Source organism: Polistes fuscatus, unplaced genomic scaffold (genome assembly GCF_010416935.1).
Source record: "Polistes fuscatus isolate 324 unplaced genomic scaffold, CU_Pfus_HIC Scaffold4, whole genome shotgun sequence".
Taxonomy (NCBI): domain Eukaryota; kingdom Metazoa; phylum Arthropoda; class Insecta; order Hymenoptera; family Vespidae; genus Polistes; species Polistes fuscatus.
This window is the reverse complement of record NW_025113118.1, coordinates 4,574,170-4,592,973: the sequence shown is the minus strand read 5'-3', so window position 1 is coordinate 4,592,973 and position 18,804 is coordinate 4,574,170. Positions and strand designations below refer to the sequence as shown.

General features: G+C 35.7%; 1 protein-coding gene across 4 annotated transcripts; it reads left to right on the top strand.

Annotated features, from left to right (window-relative positions):
- The first annotated feature begins 577 nt into the window (after positions 1-577).
- On the top strand, positions 578-17,966 carry LOC122521312 (diacylglycerol kinase theta-like). 4 transcript variants are annotated; one of them, XM_043641919.1, is made up of 18 exons: positions 578-1,785; positions 4,284-4,363; positions 4,514-4,616; positions 4,730-4,950; positions 6,301-6,472; positions 8,158-8,301; positions 10,414-10,545; positions 11,182-11,316; positions 11,414-11,531; positions 11,634-11,821; positions 11,926-12,138; positions 12,244-12,378; positions 12,485-12,659; positions 12,744-13,066; positions 13,152-13,440; positions 13,515-13,671; positions 13,980-14,087; positions 15,375-17,966. In XM_043641919.1, exons 1-18 carry the CDS (start codon positions 1,650-1,652, stop codon positions 15,486-15,488), a joined length of 2,943 nt encoding a protein of 980 aa, XP_043497854.1. In that variant the 5' UTR covers positions 578-1,649; the 3' UTR covers positions 15,489-17,966. The 4 variants fall into 4 exon arrangements, with proteins under 4 accessions (XP_043497854.1, XP_043497853.1, XP_043497855.1 ...); XM_043641918.1 differs by having other exon boundaries at positions 13,149-13,440; XM_043641920.1 differs by lacking the exon at positions 15,375-17,966 and adding an exon at positions 14,617-15,017 and having other exon boundaries at positions 13,149-13,440.
- Positions 17,967-18,804: the final 838 nt, after the last annotated feature.

Here is an 18,804-nt window from a genome sequence, read left to right as displayed (position 1 = left end):
TCCTCTCTTGTTCAAATAAATATCGAATGAAAGAATGAACAAATAATCGCAGAATCGAGGAATATTCGCGGATGGGTTTTAAATTGAAATCCCAAAGGACCTAAAAAGCAAGAGAAGACGAAAGAAGCAAATGTTGAACATCTGATCGCAAGCAGCAGCAGGGTGGAGCGCGTTTGGACGCGACTGAGTCGACTTCTCGAAAGAGAAAGAAGGATAAGGAGAGAAGGAGAGGGGAAGATAGGACGACAAAGAGCAAGCGCAACTACTATACGTGCACTACGTTGACGGTGACGACGAAGGCAATGATGGAAGATGTATCTTTGGTAACCCGGGAAAAATGATGATTCGAATAATATTCTCCCTCCCTAATCGCGTAGGTTTAAAAATAGCAATGGTTTCATTAGCGAGTAACAGTATGGAATAATAGGATGAAATGAGGGATTATTGGAGAAACGGGAAAGGTGAGGATAAGAAAAAAAAAGAATAAGAAAGTCGTATCATAATAAGAGGGTGTCCATAGTGGTACCAAGCCGAGGATGATACGGCAGTGGAAGGGTGCGATCGCTCGGCTGGTGCCGCATGCGCAGCTGTTCGGGACGGAAGGCCGATGTCAGTGCGGCCACTCGGCGGCCGGTCCGTGTCTCGGTTGCGCGAATGCGAAGCCGAGACCGAAAGAAGAACAGAGCGTCTCTCGTTCTTTTACTTGGGCAAGTAGAATCACTGGGTGGTTATCTACTACTGTCGTCGTTATAATTTAGAAGCGACCGAAGGGAGAAGAACGAAAAAAAATCATAAAAGAGACGAACGAGAAGTAAAAGGGGAAGTAGAGGAAGAAGAAGAAGAAGAAGAAGAATAATAATAATAATAAGAAGAATAAGTAGAGAAAGAAGAAGGAGGAGGAGGAGGAGGAGGAGGTGGAGGAAGAAGAGAGATAAAAAGAAGAGCGGTGTAGACACGGGTTGTGAGGTGAACGAGATCGCGATCCAGGTCGCGATCCAGGTCGCGGGGTAGTCCCGCAAAGAAAATCGCAGAAGAAGAAGAAAAAGGACAAAAACGTGGACGAGGACATAGACGAGGACGGTGACGAGGAGGACGGAGCCGAGGACGGAGAGCCGAGGACGCGAGGAACGAAAGGGTAAAAAGATAGGGAAGAGGAGGAAGAGGAGGAGGTGGTGATGAAAAGATCGACGTCGACTCTCCATTGGTGGTGTAGGAAGTACGAGTCGAGTTGCGTGGCGAAAAAAAGACCGACGAAGGAGCTCGTAGAGCTGAACAAAGTAGCGAAGGTGGAGCTGCCGAAGAAGAAGAGGCGTTCCTATCATCGTCGGTGGTGTCGTCGATCGGTCGTAACGCGACGAGGTGGTTTGGAAAATAATGCGCGTTAGATACGTGACGGCGAGGAAAAGGACGTGGACGACGCCGACGCCGACGCCGAGGGCGATCAAGATTAACGGAAAGTGTGGAATTAAGGCGGCGGCGGCGGCGGCGGCGACAAAGCGGCAATTATGTACGCGTACGGTTTCGAAATCACGTAGTACTCGGCGTGTAATTATGTTGTTGTTATTGTCGTCGTCGTCTTTGCACGGCGCGCCCTGTGCATCTTCACGGTGAAAATCTGGCGTGAAAGTTGCCGCGGTGGAACGGGGAACATGGCGTCGGTCTCGGCTGAGACTCGATCCAGCCATGGGCACCGTTTTGCTAAGAAGACGTTTCACAAGCCAACGTACTGCCATAACTGCACGGACATGCTCTGGGGCCTCATTCAGCAGGGGTACATCTGCGAAGGTACGAGATTCGACGATTTCGAATCATCCTACCGGTTTCTATTGTATTACCTTATTACGTCTATGGAAATGAAAATGAAAATGAAGGGAGAGAGAGAGAGAACGAGAAAGAGAGAGAGCGGTTCTCTTTATCATATTCCTTGCAATTTTTCAAAACAATAATCATAAATTATCGATCTGAGCAAGATAATAAGCAGCGAGACGATTTTTATTGAAAAACGCACGGACATTGGCTTTCTTTGAATACCTTCTTCCGTCGTCGATAAGAACAACGTGTCGATCGACTCGATGACGGAGACGGTACGGCCGTGTATTTTTGGACGAGCAAGCCACGAAGCGACCTCGGCTTTTCTTCTCTCTCTCTCTCTCTCCTCTCTCTCTTTATCTCTTTCTTTATCTATCTTTCTCTTTCTCTCTCTATTTATCTATCTATCTATCTATATATTTATCTATCTACCCATCCAACGATCTATTCATCTATCGATCTATCCATCCACCCACCCATCCATCCATCTACCCATCCATCCATTCATCAATCCATCCATTTATCCATTTATCTATCTATCTATTCATCCATCCATTTATCTATCTATCTATCTATCTATCTATCTATCTATCTCGAGAATCTCTCCTCGACGAAGCGCGTGTTCTCTCAAGCTGCTTCGAAATCCTAGAGTTCCGGAAAACAGATGGCGAAAGGGGACACGATCGATATACGGGTGCCGCTCGGTTAATACGATCGAACGCCCGTTGCTTCGTTTTTTTTTTCTTTTTTCTTTCTTACCAAATTCTAATTCTCTTTTTGTATTTTCTTTATCCTTTCTTTTTTCTTCGACCACGTTCTTTTTTCTTTTTTTTAATCAGTCGATGATATCAAATAATTCGAAATGATTTAAATGTCAAACGGAAAGAATCGAAGCAGTCACCGATATTATATCTATAACGATGCACAAAGACAATTTAAGAACGCACAATTGTTCTCCACTTGTTAATTCGTCATTCGAAAAATATTTGCTTAATTATCGATCGGTTTTGGTATTTTTTTTTCTACAATTCATCCTGATAAGATGACATTTTCCTTATTTTGTTTTCTCGTCAAATAGGTGTATAACTCGATCTTTGCATAGATCGTGAGATTGTTCGAAGAAAACCCTTTACAACGGACGGCAGATGGTGCTTTTGTCAGTATTTTCTCGAGCATTGATCGTAGGGGATGGTGTGGGGTAGCTGAGGGCCGAGAAAAAGAGAGAGAGAGAGAGAGAAAAAGCGAGCTCGAAATACGAGAGGAGTGGCGGACGGAAGCGAGGGCTCGCCACGACGAGCAAAAAGGTGGAAAAGGCTCTCTCGTTCTTGTTCTCTCGTATACCTAGTTAGTTGTTTTAAAAAAGCAACTCGATTACCAATGAAGTAGAACGAAAGGTTAGCGTTAGATTCATCGACGGTGACACTTCCTTCCGTCCCGCGCTCGAGTTATTCTTCTCTTGCCTTCCTCTTTGCCCTCCTCTTACCCTCTTCTTAGGCTCCTCTTGGGTTCCTCGATAAACAGAAACGTGGAGCAAAAAAGCATCGAGTTTATGCAAACTAATGTGGAGACGATGACAAAGTTACTTTATCGTTAAAGACATTTTGATGATCTTACGTGTGGAAGGGGAGTAATATTATATTAATATAGGAAAAATATTCTCATTATTTTTCTGTAGACGATAAAAATGTATTTTCCTTAATTCCATTTTGTCTAGGATTCGACAAATCGATCGCAACTTGTAGGTAGGCAAGATGATTCGAGATACTTTTGTATTAGAGCATCCACCGATCGATCGATGCATCCTAATGTACTTGATTAAATTCATCGACGATGAAGGATTATTTTTTATTGCGCTCGATAAAACATAGATCATATAAACTGTTTATATACCGCGATCAGGGTTGCGTCTGTAGAACGATTAGCCTCTACGTGGCGGATAGAAAAGCGTTTGGAAAATAATTCGTCAATTGAAAACTCATTGACCCGATTATATGCGCTAATGGGGGAAAAAGAAGATATGGCTTTGGCGGCATCGGCTCGACGTTCGCGCGCGCGTGTGCATGCTGCCTGCGCGTAAGGTGTCTTCAAGGACAGGATATTTTTAGAAAACCGGAAGCACGCTTAGGAATTGATATATGTTGCGCATTTATATAGTTTCTTTTTCTTCCTTTAAGGTGTAACGATTTTTCTCTATAAATATGCACCGAATCTATAAAATGTTCTTGGTTGATTGCGCGTTGTAATATTATATGTTTTACGTTACACGCTGATAATGTCGATCGTTACCCCGTTCGCGTTTAAATTATCTGCGATTGAATAGATCGGAGAAGAACGTGGATCTAGAAAATTCTCGTTTCGATTGAAAATCGAAATATTTCTAGGTAGATTATTACAAGGATAAAAATTATAAGAACATTAACAGTAATTATTAAGTAGCTTTAAATGACTTTACTCTCTCGTGTGTTTCATTTCAGTTTGCAACTTCGTGGTGCACGACCGCTGTCTCAAGGCCGTCGTGTCTCCCTGCTCCATCATCGCGGCAAGCCTGATTAAGGTACCTCGCGTATTACTTTTATTTCTTCTCTTATTTTATTTTATTTCAAGCACTTCCAATAATATGGAAATGCTTGAAATAAAATAACTCGATAGGCTTCGGCATTATTTAGCACCTTTGCGTATTTAGTTTGTAATATTATTCTTCTAGAACCCGGTTGCACACTGTTGGTCCGAACCGGTACAACGGAAAAAAAAATTCTGCAACGTCTGTCGGAAACGGTTGGACGATAATTTATCCATACATTGCCAAAGTAAGTATTGGGGTTGGTTATTTTTATAATGAATAAGACCGGATAAAAAGTTGGAACGATGATAAGGGTTGACATTTGAAAAGTTTCTATAATACGTTTGCTTGCGATTGCAGTATGCGAGTATTTCGTCCACACGGAATGTCAGGACTTTGCGATGGCAGATTGCAAAGAAAACGCAACTTATTTACCTGGAAAGGATTTGGATGATGTAAAGCATACGCATCATTGGAGAGAAGGAAATCTTCCCAGCAACTCCAAATGTGCCGTATGCAAGAAAAATTGTTTCTCTGCCGAGTGCCTTTCTGGGTTTCGTTGCGAATGGTGCGGCGTAACGGTAAGCTAAGCTCATCATAAACTTTTCATAAGCTTTTCATACGCTTTTCATACGCTTGTTTTTTTTTGAAGTTATACTTCTTTTGGCGCGTTGGGGAAAATGTAATGGGGAGTGATTTTGTTCCGAGCGTCTGGGAAAACGACACCATAAAGTTTGTCGGTATTTACGACGCGATTCAAGCGATTTCAAGTATACGGCATGAAGTTGTTTTCTCTTCTTCTTCCCCCCTTTTTTCTCAAGCGGGTCACCCATCCAAATACTAATCGTACTCAGCGCTGCTTTACTTAAATGATCGAAGCGAGAACTAATGCTGTGCGCCATGGCTGTGAAAGTAATTCGATATATCTGTACGATCGGAATCGATCGTGAGCGAAAAAGTAACATTTTGTAAAACGCGCCTTTAGTCCGATATTAGCGATCGTATCCCCACCACTCGGCGCCGAGCGTGTGCGCCCTGCTGGGCCCATTATCGAGGACATTCGTCCTATTTTTTCGCCAGACGCTTAAGAGAACACTTCAATTTTCCAACGAACATAGTAGACGATTCAACATCCCAGGGGTAGTGCGAGCACATCCCAGGGTTGACGATAGAAAGGTGACGGACCGCAGAGGCGGTAATTAACGCTAAAGAAAGGGAGAGGCGATACGAAACGTTAAGAAAGTTTTTTATTGGTACCAATCATCTTGAACGGATAAATGAGAGGAGCGGTACCACGTGCTTTGCCCGTAGGTGACCGCTGGTAGAGAGAGGAGAAGTCAACCACGGGTCTATCCGTGGTTGATCATCATTTTAACGTAATGTAATATTCAAACAGGGTTTTTATGCCGTAAGGCTTTCCCTGATGAGTCAATAAAGCATTAGCATTTTTATTGGCTCAACCACGTGTTTTATTTTGTTCTAATTACCCTTGCATCTTCCTCACAATTAGCTGAATCCAATCGCCGGAGGACTCCACGAAGGAGGAATTTTTGGCAAATACAATATTTCTCTTATATTTAGTGTGGACTGATATCTATATTTTGATATTTTCTTTTTCTTTTTTTTTCTTTCTTATATATAGATAATAATAATTATTTATTTTTTGAAGTTATTTTTTTTTCTTTGAAGTTTTTTTTTGGAGTTTTTTTTTGAAGTTTTTTTTTGAAGTTATTTTTGAGGTTATTGAGGTTATTGATGTTATGTTCGTTTTGGTACGGCCAAGAAGTATAACTTCTTACGTGCATACATAAGTACACACACCAGTTTTTTTTTTTCATATGCTACATTACTCTTAAATCGCGATTTATAATACTATACTTTTCTATTTTCATTTTCCGTAATAATGTCATTTCCAATCTCGTGTTTCTCAGTCGCACGCATTCTGCTACAAAAGCATCCCCACCGAATGTACGTTTGGGAATTTGGAATCAATTTATCTACCGCCCCATGCAGTCAGTATTCCACGTACCGAAGTACCAATGGAAGCGATTATCGGAGTTCAAGTGCGTCGTAAAGAAGTCCTGGCGCGTGAGTATTCCTGCCGTAAGTGTTTTATTTATAAGAATACATACATACGTACATATACGTACTTAGATGGATGATACGTACATATATTCATACGATAGCTGAACCATCCAGCAACGCGTCTACCAAACATTATTACATTATACCACATTATGGAATCAAGTATGAATGAATACACAATATATAATAATAAACATTCTTCTTCTTCTACATATATACGGGATAGGTATATTAGAATAGCGAAATCAACATACCTTTTATTCTCTCCCTGTCATCGAGTCAAGTTAAATTGCATATCGTTAATTAATCGTGTGCAATATGGAAACAAATAAATATCAAGTAAATATCTAATAAATGTCCTATTACGCTCAGATAACAGATAATGGCATCATACTATTTGTTCTGGAAGTATGTAAACTGGTCTGATCATCTCTTATTTTTTTCTTTTCCAATATTATATACACATACTACACATGTATACCTATCAAAATTGTCAACGATAACAATATTATTTATCAATTCTTTTTTGCATGCTATTATCTCGATATATCCTTATATAAGAACCTTCGTAAACGTTATTTACATTTATAGAGTACATGCATACATATACATATACATATATATTATAGTACCTATATTTACTTTTTTCAAGCATGCGATATCAACTTAGTAGGATATATAGTATTTAACAAGTTTTTCTATTTTTGTTCGTAGAAACACAGATAGATAGATATATTAATATTTATTTTGTCTTCGCTTTTATTTATTTTTCAATCGAATAAATATATAGGTATAATATATTGATTGTGATTAATATAAGTAAATTTGACACTATACAAGGTAACTATAGGTGAATTGTAAGAATGCATATCACTGTATGTCTGTAGCATTGTATTTTATTATACGTATATTATCAGTTACGAATAACTTCCTCTACTCGTACTCCTATAGTTCCTTAGCCTAGACATTTTCTAAGTGATTAGGAAAAGGGTAAGGTAAGATTTTCAAAGGTCAGCTATCATTAGTTATTTTCTAAGTATTGACACTCTACCCTTTTTTCACATTGTATGATTTAAATAAACGCTCGTTAATAAGTCGCCTTAATCGTTTAACATTGCGTGTTACCAAATAAAACTTTGAAAGCCACTTTTAAAGATATTTCTTTGAAACGTATCGTGACGAACGTTAATATGAAAAAAAAAGAAAAATAAATGGAATAATTGAAATTGTTCCTTAGAAATAATCAATTTGACTAATATTTCAAACATTATGGCTTCCGTGGCTGTCGTTGTTATAGTTGCTATTTTCATTGCGCTTTTAAATGGATATTCACTTTAGTAGTTACTCTAGTTCACATTGTCTCATTATAAGCAAGTAAATGCAAGTTAATTAATCCAAATGTTTAAAGATATTAACTATAATAGTTTTGTTTGTCTACATTTATATTCCCTTTCCTTGTCAAATAAATGAAAATAATATAGCCTGCTAGGTATTGTCAAGAAAAATAATAATAATAATCTCTTTATTATATAAGCTATTTGAAAGTTCAAACCTCGCCATATTTTGGACACAATTTTCTTGTCGACTTATTGTATTATATTACGTATTATAATATAGGAAAAATAGTTGAAAGAAAAGGCAAATTTAGTAGAATTCAAATTGACTGTTAAAATATTCGGATTATCGTTTGCTTCTATTTGAAGATAACATCGGAGAGCAATTCGATTTCGCTGAGAGTGAACAAATTGGGGCTGCAGGCTGCCTAGCTGAAGCTTTGAGGCGCCTTTCACTAATTTTGCCACGTAGCTGCCATGGAAATTGTCATGCTTCCCCTCCTTATGTTCGAGGTATCTAGAATATTACATCATCAGACATTCATTTGTGTGAGCATATTCAATATTATCAAATCTGTAGCGCAAAACAGAAAGAAAGATAAATCATTCCAGTAGCTATTATCATTTCTTTTTTGTACATATATATATATATACCTATATGTATACCTATATATATGTATACCTACATACCTATATATATACCTATATGTATACCTATATACCTATATATATATATACCTATTATATCTATAATATATACACCTATTATATATCTATAATATATACATATATACATTTATATACACACATTTATATTGTAGATATATTTATACATTTATATGAGATATCATGTGTTTATGGTTTATTATTATTATTATTATAAATATAATATTATTATTATATAATATTTTCCTTTTGTCCGATATATGGCAAACTCGCTTCTTGCATATCATTTTGTTTGTTCCACTGACCGATTTTTACATATGACCGAACCATACTTTGCAACAGGACAAATAAAAATGGTAATACTTGGAAAAACTCTATACACAATAATTATTCAACACGTTGGTGTGCGAGCGTGTGTGTGTGTGTATGTGTATGTTTTTATTATTTTACATAATACATGTATACATCTATATATCTATATATATATTCATATTTATTTGTCGTTAGAAGCAATTATCACAAATATAAAAATATAATGAAAACGAAAAGAATGATTTATATCTAACAATAAGATAAATATTGATAAAAGTAAGAAAAAAAGAAAGAAAGAATGAAAAAAAGATTAAGAAATATTACTAAAAAAAAAAAAAATAGAAATATTAATATTTTAATAATGATAAATATACTCTTTTTTTTTTAATGTTTTACACATACATCTAGAGAAATTTTTCTATGAAAAAACGCAGGTACACTTAAGAAACTCTATTTTATTAATTGGAAAGTTGTGCTATACAGATTTTGATGAATGTTGTTATTTTGTTATTGTTTTCGTTTTAGCATGTATGTACATATGTTTCGCTTCAGTGCATGCACTGTCACACTCAGCCCGCTGGATGCTATGTGAAAAATCCATGATGCTTATCACTCTACTATGCAGTGACATGAAGTACAAGAATGCTACTGAATAATTCTTCCTATCATGTGTGTTCTACAAACCCATCGTAAATGTTCGATGGTAAGAGGTGTGTGTCACTTTTTTAAAGAATGATAAAACGATTCGATAGAATGCGATATAGAGTATATTTCTAGATCAATTATTATATTTTTCTTTTTTACTTACACAAGCATCTCCTGAAATTTTTATTATTTTATCTTCTCTACGATTCTTCAACGTAACAATATAAAATGATATACGTATATATATATATATATATATAAAGTAGTACAAATACTACTTTACAAGCCTATTTGAATTTTGCCGCGTGACTTGTCGGTAATAGAAGTCGCATTAAGACAAGAGAAAGTAATTAAGTCGTAATTAAGTACAAAACAGATAAGTATAAAATCAAGGAGGATTAAAAGAAAGATCGTTAGGAATGTTAGAATTAGAAGAAAGATAAGGAAGAATAGGTTTAAATCTCGTTTCTCTATTTATCGGTAATAAAACTAAAATTAAAGCAACTATTGTAAATAAAATTTAATTGTTAATTTAATTATTAATTTGTTTAAAAAATACAAACTCTATACTTATAGTGAAACCTAATTCAGTTTATTCACTTATAAGGAATAAAAAAGCATTATATATATAATTAAGAATGCCTTGCTCATTTACTTTTGAAATCATTTAGAGAAAGAAAAGATTTCTTAAATGTATATACTTTTATCGTTTTATTATTACGAGATAGAGAATTAATAAAAAGTAATCAATATCTTTAGACGCGTTTGTGCTTGTTTTCTGCAGCAATATATTATATTAATCATATTAAATTGCTCTCTTGTCACACCATTAATGTTATCTGAGTAATCGAGTAATCGAATATATGAGACCTATTAACATTGAATTTATCATTGAAGGAGATGTGTATTGCAATATTTATCTAATGTGTCGATGGTTTGTGTAGCGAGGATGCAAGGAACATTATCTAAAAAAATATATGTTACTTTTGTGTCTGTCTATAGCAAGAAGCATATCGGAGGAATTTAGCAGCGGCGATGCCAAGTATCGCGATAACGACGAACCTGGACAAGCTCCGCATGGCCGTGATCCACGTTATTCCAAAGATAAGGACGATAAAGAAAGAGGCGACGAAGGTATTTTCTTCAACAGTGCATCATCTTTTATCGATAGTTTTTTATTTTCGATTCTATATATATGTTACCGTCAAAGCCGGAAATCCGCCATTGATAACAGTTCCTAGGCATTGTCAACAGTGCAAAGCGCCTTTAGACAAAGTCGGGAATAAGAGTTCTTACAGACTTTTCCTAATCATTGAACATAATACTTTGAATAGAATGCAGGTATAAAACTTTTTGTTTCTAATCATATGTTACCGTCAAAGCCGGAAATCCTTATTCCTGAGTCTTATTTCCGACTTTGTCTAAAGGCGCTTTGCATTGTTGACAATGTCTAGGAACTGCTAGCAATGGCGGATTTCCGGCTTTGATGGTAACATATATATGTTACTATAAAAGACCGAAATTGGATAATGTCAAGATTCACATGGTTGCTTGGGATATGTCCAAAATATAAATGTATAAGATTAAATCCAAATATTCGGTCTTTCAGCCACGTATTTGGTACGTATTGTGAATCTTGACATTCTTCAATTTCGGTCTTTCACTGTAAAATATATATATGTAACATTCATTTCCATTAAAAATTACCTATAATATTTCAATAATAATGAAATCAATATTTCTGTCTGATGATGCGTTTTAATGATTTAGAGATGATAAAAGTATATGATGGTAACAGCTCTTTGAAGCGTCGAATATTTCGAGTAATTACGGTATCCAGACAAGCTAGCACGGAACAAGTTTTAACATCAGCGCTTCGTGTATTTCACATCACGAAAGATCCTGGTGCGTAAGAATGATTTTATATTATAATAATAATCATTATCAATATGTATATAATCGATAGATAAAAAAAAAACAATTTTGCTTCCTATATATCCAGGTTATTTTTACTTAACCGATCTCTATGCTACGGAAGAAAGTGAGCTGTCCGATCCGACACCAATCCTAAATTTGAATCGTAAAGAAGGCAAACGTCCGGCAGTCTTCTTGCGATTTAAGTAAGCAAATTTAATATTTTTTTTTGTTACAATTATACGCACGTATATCCATTAATGGCCAATTAGAAAATAACGATCCCCATGCGAATAATTATTTTCAAGGGATAGCGATGGCGGAGAAGTACGAGTTTACCCTGGAAAATTGCAGATATCAGAATCGTTCTGCATTGTACCAGTAACTGAAACAACGACAGTATCAGATTTAATCCAGGAATCTCTTCAAAGGTTCAATTTGGAAAATCTCAATTCAGAAGATTACAGGTGTAGACAAATTCTCTTAGATCGCGATGGTACGTTCGTCGTAGACTAACTTTATTACATACACATATGTATTACTGTGTTATTTATATATTATCGTTTATTTAACGGTTCATTTTTGATTTGTTCGTTTCAGTATCTGGCCGTGTTTTGTCGCCGGAAGAAAAACCATGGGACATAGTCAAACAGCTGGGTAAAGATTCCATCAGACAAATGGAATTGATGAGATTTTACTTACAGTTAAAACAAGATCCCCATGGACCTAATCTGGCATTATTCGTAGGCAATTTACCGCCAAATATTTCTGAAAGAAATTATGAAAACATGTTGACCGAATTTTTAGGAAAAGGTAAACGCGAATATATTTTCTAATATTTATATATTTATAGGTCAATGAATATTTAATTATAATGTTTAATAACCTTTTTTCCTTTTTCATTATTTGACTTTATAGAAAACAAATTCTCGTCCATGGGCCCGATTTATTACGAATATGGTTCGATGGTCATTATATATGAAGATTCAAATAAAGCTGTTAAAGCCCTTTATACTTTACGTGAATCAAAATACGAAGATAAACATCTTTTAGGTAGATAAATTTGTTTAAATTTCATGAAAAAGAAAGAACAAAATATTTCCCAATAATATGATATTTGTGATTGACAATAATCGAAATACGTTTATTTGCATTTTAGTTATGTTATTACCGAGTATCGAACCAAGTATGGTACCAGTTGGTGTTCAGCCCTTGCTTGTATTTGTTAATGTGAAATCTGGCGGTTGCCAAGGGTTACAATTGATTTCAAGTTTTCGTAAACTTTTAAATCCTTTTCAAGTGTTTGATTTGGACAACGGTGGTCCGCTTCCCGGGTGAGTAAGAAACTTATATTTTTTTTATAATTATAACGCGATCGTGAATCGGATAATTCATATCTGCATTGATGTATGTTACAGGCTTTATGTTTTTCGTCATATCAAACACTACAGAATTTTAGTTTGTGGTGGAGATGGAACGATAGGATGGGTTTTGCAATGTTTGGATAACGTTGGTCAAGACAGTGTATGTTCTTCACCCGCCTGCGCTATTGTACCCTTGGGAACAGGAAATGATTTGGCAAGAGTATTATGTTGGGGATCTGGATACACGGGTGACGAAGATCCATTAAACTTACTACGAGACGTTATCGACGCAGAAGAAATTATATTGGACAGATGGACTGTGGTTTTCCATCCGGAAGAAAAGGATGACAAGTCCCAAATGGTTGCTTGTGCTGCAGGTAATCGATTAAAGAGATATATAACATTAATTAACGATATTGTCCGATCGAACATGATAAGAAATTTTTTGAATACTTGAAGTAGGTCCAAGCTCAAGTAGCGAAGACAATTCGCAAATTTTTGTTATGAATAATTATTTCGGGCTTGGAATCGATGCGGATCTGTGCTTGGATTTTCACAATGCGAGAGAAGAGAATCCTAATAAGTTTAATAGCAGGATTCGAAATAAGAGTGTATACGTGAAAATGGGTTTACGTAAGATGGTTGGTCGGAAGCCTTGTAAAGATCTGCACAATCAAATTCGATTAGAGGTAGATAGTAAAGTAATCGACTTGCCCCAAGTAGAAGGAATTATCATTCTGAATATTTTAAGGTAATTTCAAAAGATTCGACGAAACTAACTCTGTTTATATTTCAAATATTGCGACTAAATTTCTCTCTCAACAGTTGGGGCTCTGGTGCCAACCCTTGGGGACCAGATAAGGAAGACCAGTTTAATAAACCAAACCATTGGGATGGTATGCTGGAAGTCGTAGGAGTAACAGGTGTTATACATCTAGGACAGATTCAATCTGGTCTCCGAGGAGCAATGAGGATAGCACAGGTAAACGATACTAATAATAAGAAGTGACAAGCGTATCTGGTTCCCTCGTTATTCTTCTTCTTTTGGTAGACTTGCGAGCACGATTTCTTGAGATAATGAAAGATACAAAAAATAAGAAGAAATAGAGATAGATATGTATATTCTTATATGCGTATATTTATCTACTCGTTGTCAAATTCGGAAAATAACGTATAACATAAGTTATCTGTCAGTATTTGTTTGGGAGAGCTAAATTAATTAGAGTTCCCGACTTACAGTATGGATTTCTTGCGTCGTCAGCATTTACAAAATAAACCGATTGATTGTAGGGTGGGCATATAAAAATACGTTTGCTCTCTGATATACCGGTACAAGTAGATGGCGAGCCGTGGGTCCAAAGTCCTGGGGAAATAGTAGTTCTAAAATCTGCATTAAAGGTAATCCTGAGAAAAACTTTACCGAAACCCCATAATTCCAGCAAAATGAAGGACAGATTGGGTGTAACATAACATAGAATGCAAGTATATATCCTTAATGGTAATCCTTAGATACATATATATTTTCAATGTCTCCCATCGAGAGAGTTATTACATTCTACGTACACATTCTATCTCTATTCCCTCCCCTCGACTTATACGAATGCAAACCTCTCTTCTTCGTTGCACCGTTCACTCAGCCTGTTCGATTTTAAATAGAATAATGGGGTCCTCTATATGTATACACTATACATATACATATTATACATATATGTATGTATATATGGCACGTAAGATTTGAAACGGAAGCATCTGTATGTATTAGTTAGTAGTATAGATATTGTATTTTTTTTTTTAATCATATATCTCGTAACGCTCTCTGCGCAGTCTTCATAAAGAGGCATTACCTGACTGCCGATGTCCGTCAGCGCATGCATTCCTCCCCTAATCGCACTCTACTAATTATTCCTTGTTCCTTTGTTCACTTCAGGCTACCATGTTGAAGAAAAATAAGATCAAGCGTCGGAATACAGAACCGTCGATTCTACCTGCTAATGGGGAGGGGGGCAAGAGCACGGACGAGTAAACCAACCATACTGCAGCTTGCCACTAGTCAGTCATTAATAATCATTCGTTCAGAGAAAGAGAGAGGTGTGCGATCCTCGCCTAGACTCCTCTATGTGCAAAGCAACATTGTACATGGATTAGGGGAGTTTCGGTGTGATCTCACCCCCCTTACAAAATGTAGGCCTCCTATGTATGAATTATTCCGATCGACTCCCGAAAGAAACGCATGCGTTTACCTCGATGTATATACGTATATCACCACCGTGTCGATACCCTTGGCCCAATTGCAGCTGGATGCTTCTCGTAATATATATATATATATATATGGATTAGTCACGCATCTTTTTTACTAGCTAGACATTTTTCTTAGCTTTTATGGAATAATCTTTCTTTTTCTCTTTCTCTTTCTCTTCTTTTATTTTCTCTTTTTTTGTTTTTTTTCTGGTTTTGTTTTCTTTCTCTCTCGCTCTCTCTCTCTCTCTCTCTCTCTCTCTCTCTCTCTTTCTCTCTGTCTCTATTTCTTCTAATCGATTATCTTTACTTATTATTTTCGTATCTTCTTTTTCATACGTTTTTCTTCTCTTTTTCTCCTGCGTTTTGATATATTTCTCACTTCGTCATTGGCATTGACTTTCTATCGATTACTCCTTTGTGCGTTCCCCTGATCCTGTCCCTTCCTAGGCAACGATGCTGAAGAAGACCAAGGGTAAAATGAAGCGGCGTAATACAGAATCCAGCATGCAGCTGTCACTACAGGCTGCGCCCTCGAACGATCCAGATTCTGAGAACTTCTGAGTGAAAAAAACCTACCGTGCGAAGGTGGTGGTCAATATCGTTGTCGCGCAGGAGCACGTAACACGAAAATCAATCGATTATACGATGATAACGTACGTCGTATAACGTGTGTAAGCGGCCTCGAAATCGTCACCGTAGCGATTGTGCTGTTACGAACATGAGCAACTTTACTTACTACAACACAAACAGTTACTTTGGCAAGTGGAAGTAGATAAGATTTTCAAATAAGAACTCACGATAAGATTCATTGAAAATAAGATCAGTGATATCTTGGATGTACGTTCACATGTTGCTAGAATGAAACTAGATCTCATTTCTAAATGTTAATAATCATAGCAGTGTATGTAGCTTGTCGATCGATATTTTTTTAGTCAAATTATAATAGAACGTAACACACACGATAATGTTACCTCACGAACTTTTCAAAACAGTATTGATAAAAATCATAAGCTACTTGCTCTCTTAAAATGTTCATTTGCATTTATGTTTATATAGCTTGTTAGATTGGACACACAAATGTAATGTATTATATATTACGTTTCGTATGGTATTTTACCAATTATCTGGCAGTATCACGGTATGAATCGAGTAATGCGATATAAAACACAAAAGAGAGAAAGAGAGATCAGTTGTTATTAATATGTTATATATATAAAAATATATATATATAAAATATTAATATATTTACATAATATATCGTATTAGTATTACGGTCTTACGTTGTGATAACTGTTATATAATCTGACTGCTGGGCAGTCTGGAATTTATAAACCAGTTGCAGTCAGAAATTTCCTAGAAATAATTCATAATGAGAAAAAAGTTAATGTTACTTTCAAGTAGCGCCCCTCTAAGGCAAAGCAATTTTGCCAATTCGGCTTCGACTTGTGTAAAAGGGCAGTGCCATGGATTATCAATCGGACGAGTAAATGAAACAAATAATTCAAAAGAAAGAAAGAAATAAATTAGGGAGGTAGCTTGATAAAGTTCTAAATTTGGCTCCGGCAAACCAAAATATTCCACGTTTGCTGGAACCATCGATAGATCGAACATTCCACATTATTATAGTAAAAACGGAGAGAAAGAGAGAGAGAGAGAGAATATGTATTGTACATTTTAAAAAAAGCGACGAGTGTATAAGAGAAATTAGATAGCGATGAACAAAGTTGAAGATGATAATATCGATGAAATCGCGCTCTTTCTACGTGGCACGAAAAGCGCGCCTTTTAAACATCGAGTAGCAATGTTCGACACAAACGACTCTATTCGATAGCATTGCTGATTATTTCAAGAGAAAAGTATGGGAGAAAGTGTGTGCATGTGTGCGGACGGATGGGGTGGTCGGTCATGTGCGAACGAGAGTTGGTTTTGGGAGTGATAAAAATGCGGTGCCAAACAGTTGTAAATAATACTATAAATGTAGGAGATAAGATGGAACTAGTCGTGGTGGCATCTAATGCAATGCAACAAATGGATGCAGTGCGACGTGTGTTGTCATGCTGATATTAATCCTAAGAAAGAAAAATATAATCTACGGCGCGATGTTTTATGTGCGACGAAGGAAAAACGAGTGTGAGTGTGGGTGAGTGTGAGTATGTGTGTGTGAGTATGTGCGTGTGTTTGTGTGTATGCATGTGTGTTTGTGTGAGAGAGAGGATTTCTTTGACAATTTACATTAGGCAAAATGGTCAAAGAAGAACGTAACGTAGGTGAAGAGTGTCACTAATCTTGCGCTTATAAGAGCAAGACCTCTTCATTGGTCGATTTTGAAAGAAAACCTTTTAGCGCCGTATCGTCTTTGATAAGGATCTTTGAATAGGTTGCATTTCGTCGAAAAGAAATTGACTATTTTTCACATTGTTCGGTTTATTAAGTCCGGTTATTCGCTCAACTAAATCCAGGAGACTGTCATTACCGGATAATTGACGAGCCTCTTTACTTGATCACAACCTACCAAAGATGGAAATGGGCTCAGTCATTGGCGCCAATATATCCGGTATCATGGCGCAATGACACATCAGCGGTAGATTGGAGATCATATTTATCCCCGTGACCAAATGATAGTATATTTGCTGTTGCTACAAAGTATAGAAAAGAAGAAGAAAAAAAGAAAAAAAAAAGAATTACAAGAAAAATAATAAGCTACGTACAATCTAAATATATAATAATAATAATAAATAATAATATAAATAATAAATAATAAATGAGTGTATGTGCTACTAGACAGCTATCACGACTGAATTCATTACCTCTCCTTCTTAAGACGCTGTAAAAGCGCTGGCATATTCTATTATCCACTTTAGCTATCGATAAGATGTCCTTCAATGCTATGTATTTTTAGCTCTGTATAAGTAAATGTTCTCAGTAATAACGTAAAGTTTTATTAATGTTACAGTAAACGAATAGCGCGATAGTGCAACTTAAACAACTTACAACTCTGTTCATTTTTCGAACTGTACCAATAAATGCACTATAAATAAATATACAGTGAGTGTCACTTAAAATCGTACTACACCGTTACGCTTACTAGATTTTTGCTTGAAAATTATTGGTATAGGGTATTTAGAATGAAGACAATTTAGAAAAATAAACACGTTAATATAGTTTTATTACATATTTAACGAGTTTTATTTGAAAGGATTATTTATAACAAATTAATTAAGTAAATATGAAAATAATATATAGAAAATGCCCGTCACACTAAATATCGTGTTGGTATAACTGTAAAAACGGGGGAATACCTGTTTTATCATGTTTAACAGTTGGTCATCCTTTATTTTCACTATTATTTATACATTTTTTTAGTATCAAAATCAATTTAATACGCATTTAAAGTAAGAATAATAGAAGATCAATATTCGATCAAATCAAGATCATGTATTTGATCATTACCATTAGCTATCTTCTAATAAAACATATAAGAATATATAATATAATATAATAATTTTGTTTGAAATACGAATGCGTCAATAATACAACTTTTACCTTTCTTTTTAATATCGATTATTCAACAGTTCAGATAAATATTTCATTTTGTATGATTTATTTTTAGAAGCCATTAATTTGATGCTAATTTCGATAGAATATTTATCGTGATCAGTATTTGTAAAAATCTAAATATTTAATTAATTCTTACATATACTCGTATATGATATACAACGATTGCAAAATAAATTCAACGAAGTAATATCGATTGCTCGAGGGTCTCTCCCCCCAAAAGAAGATTTACCCCCAGAGTTTAAAACCACAGCTATTCATACATTAGATTTTCATTATTTCATATTTAATATTTTATATACATGTTATATATTATAGAATG